Here is a 2229-nt window from a genome sequence, read left to right on the forward strand (position 1 = left end):
CAGCACTTTGGGAGGTCGAGGCTGGTGGATTACTTGAGTCCAGGACTTTGAGACCAGCCTGGGCAACATGGCAAAGCTCCATCTCTACAAGAAATTCTTCAAAAGATAACTTAATCTGTAGGAAGTCAATTCCCATGTCCCGAGTTTATTTAAGCAACCCTGTTGAGAGGCCTACGTGGCAAGAGATTGAAACCTTCTACCAGCCGCTAGCACGAACTTGCCGGCCACCTGAGCCTGGCGCCTGGGAATCATTCTCCAGCCTCAGTCAAGCCTTCAAATGACTGCAGCCGTGCCTGCCATCTTGACTGCAACCTCCTAGGGGACCGGAGACAGGAACACACACATAAGCTGCTTCTAAATTCCTTCCCCACAGAAACTGTGAGCGATAATACGTATTTATTGTTGGTTTAAGCTACGGAGTTTTGGGGTACCTTGTGAGCATTTCTAGATTCTAAATGGCATTCACCCTTTAGTGGGGGGTCATTGCTTGTTCTTGAGTCAGGACACACGTGGAATCACTCTGTTCATCTCCAAGTCACGGAAGGCTGGATCAGCCCTGCAGCTAAAAGGATGTGTGGTGGAATCATTTGGTAATGGCAGTTTTGAAGATGAAGTCTGAAAAATGTAAGTCGATTTTGCCGTCTTCTTGAAATCTTTAAACAAGGTGGAAGACCCTGGAATAAAAAAGGATTATATTTCATCCTTAAGATAAATATTTTAATTATTACTATTATCATCACAAACATTTGTAAATGTCAATCGGAAGACAATTTAACTACTTCTCTTTTTTTTGAGACGGTATCTTGCTGTGGACTCAGTGCATTCACCCAGGCCGGAGTGCAGTGGCGCGGCCATAGCTCACCGCAGCCTCAACCTCCTGGGCTCAAACATTTCTCCCACCTCAGCCACCCAAGTAGCCGGGACTGCAGGCGTGCATCACGACACCCAGCTAATTTTTTTGTGGTTTTGTTGACACATGGTTTCATCATGTTGCCCAGGCTGGTGTCCAACTCCTGGGCTCTAATCATCCACCCCCCTCTGCCTCCCAAAGTGCTGGGATCGCAGACATGAGCCATCGCACCCGGCCTGAACTACTGCCTTCAAGAGAATCCAAGCCAGGCATGGTGGCTCACGCCTGTAATCCCAGCACTTTGGGAGGTCAAGGCAGGTGGATCACGAGGTCAAGAGATCGAGACCATCCTGGCCAACATGGTGAAACCCCATCTCTACTAAAAATACAAAAATTAGCTGGACATGGTGGCGTGCACCTGTAGTCCAGCTACTCGGGAGGCTGAGGCAGGAGAATTGCTTGAACCTGGGAGGCAGAGGTTGCAGTGAGCCAAGATTGCGCCATTGCACTCCAGCCTGGCGCCTGGCGACAGAGCGAGACTTTGTCTCAAAAAAAAAAAGAGAATCCAGTGGAACACATACATTTTCTTCAATAAGATTACACATGCTAATAAGGGAAAAGGGAATATCTGAAATACAGTAGAGCCAATATGTGTTGTGGTAACAAGAACAATAATGAGGATAAAGGCAGACGCGATGACACATGCGTGTGGTTCTAGCCACACAGGAGGCTGAGGTCAGGGGATTGCTTGAGGCCAGGAATTCAGAGTTTGAGGCTGTGTTATGCGTGAGGGTGCCTGTGAATAGCCACTACACCCCAGCCCAGGCCATGTAGCGAGACCCTGTGGGTTAAAACATAATAGTAATGGTCGAGCGCAGTGCCTCACGCCTGTAATCCCAGCACTTTGGGAGGCAGAGGCGGGTGGATCACCTGAGGTCAGGAGTTCAAGACCAGCCTGGCCAACATGGTGAAACCCCATCTCTACTAAAACTACAAAAAATTAGCTGGGCGTGGTGGTGGACGCCTATAACCCCAACTACTTGAGAGGCTGAGACAGGAGAATCGCTTGAACCCAAGAGGTGGAGGTTGCAGTGAGCCAAGATCACGCCGTTGCACTCAGCCAAGATCACGCCGTTGCACTCCAGCCTGGGCAACAGAGCGAAACTCCGTCTCCAAATGATAAGAATAATAAAATAAGAATAAAAAAATAAAATGTAATTAATATGGGGACCACATATATCTCAGATCAGTTCATCCAAATTCCCTTCTCCCACTTACGTCCCACAAACAGGTTATGTTGTTCTTAGGTTTAGGTGCTGTTTGTTTGTTTGATGCATCATTTTCTTTCTTTCTTTTTTTTTTTTTTTTTTTTTTTTTTT

The 2229-nt window shown here is 47.2% G+C and overlaps 1 protein-coding gene across 4 annotated transcripts in view; it reads right to left on the reverse strand.

The window, feature by feature from the left end:
* Nucleotides 1-377: 377 nt before the first annotated feature.
* The window catches only part of APOBEC1 (apolipoprotein B mRNA editing enzyme catalytic subunit 1), a 19207-nt gene continuing 17355 nt past the window's right edge, over nucleotides 378-2229 (reverse strand). For all 4 annotated transcript variants that reach the window (XM_032271817.1, XM_032271816.1, XM_032271815.1 and 1 more), the window contains one exon: nucleotides 378-674. In XM_032271817.1, the coding sequence (XP_032127708.1) occupies nucleotides 499-674 (176 nt within the window). In that variant the 3' untranslated portion in view covers nucleotides 378-498. The remainder of the gene's footprint in view (nucleotides 675-2229) is intronic.

This window comes from Sapajus apella, unplaced genomic scaffold (assembly GCF_009761245.1).
Source record: "Sapajus apella isolate SASKATOON/1434 unplaced genomic scaffold, GSC_monkey_1.0 scaffold250, whole genome shotgun sequence".
NCBI lineage: Eukaryota > Metazoa > Chordata > Mammalia > Primates > Cebidae > Sapajus > Sapajus apella.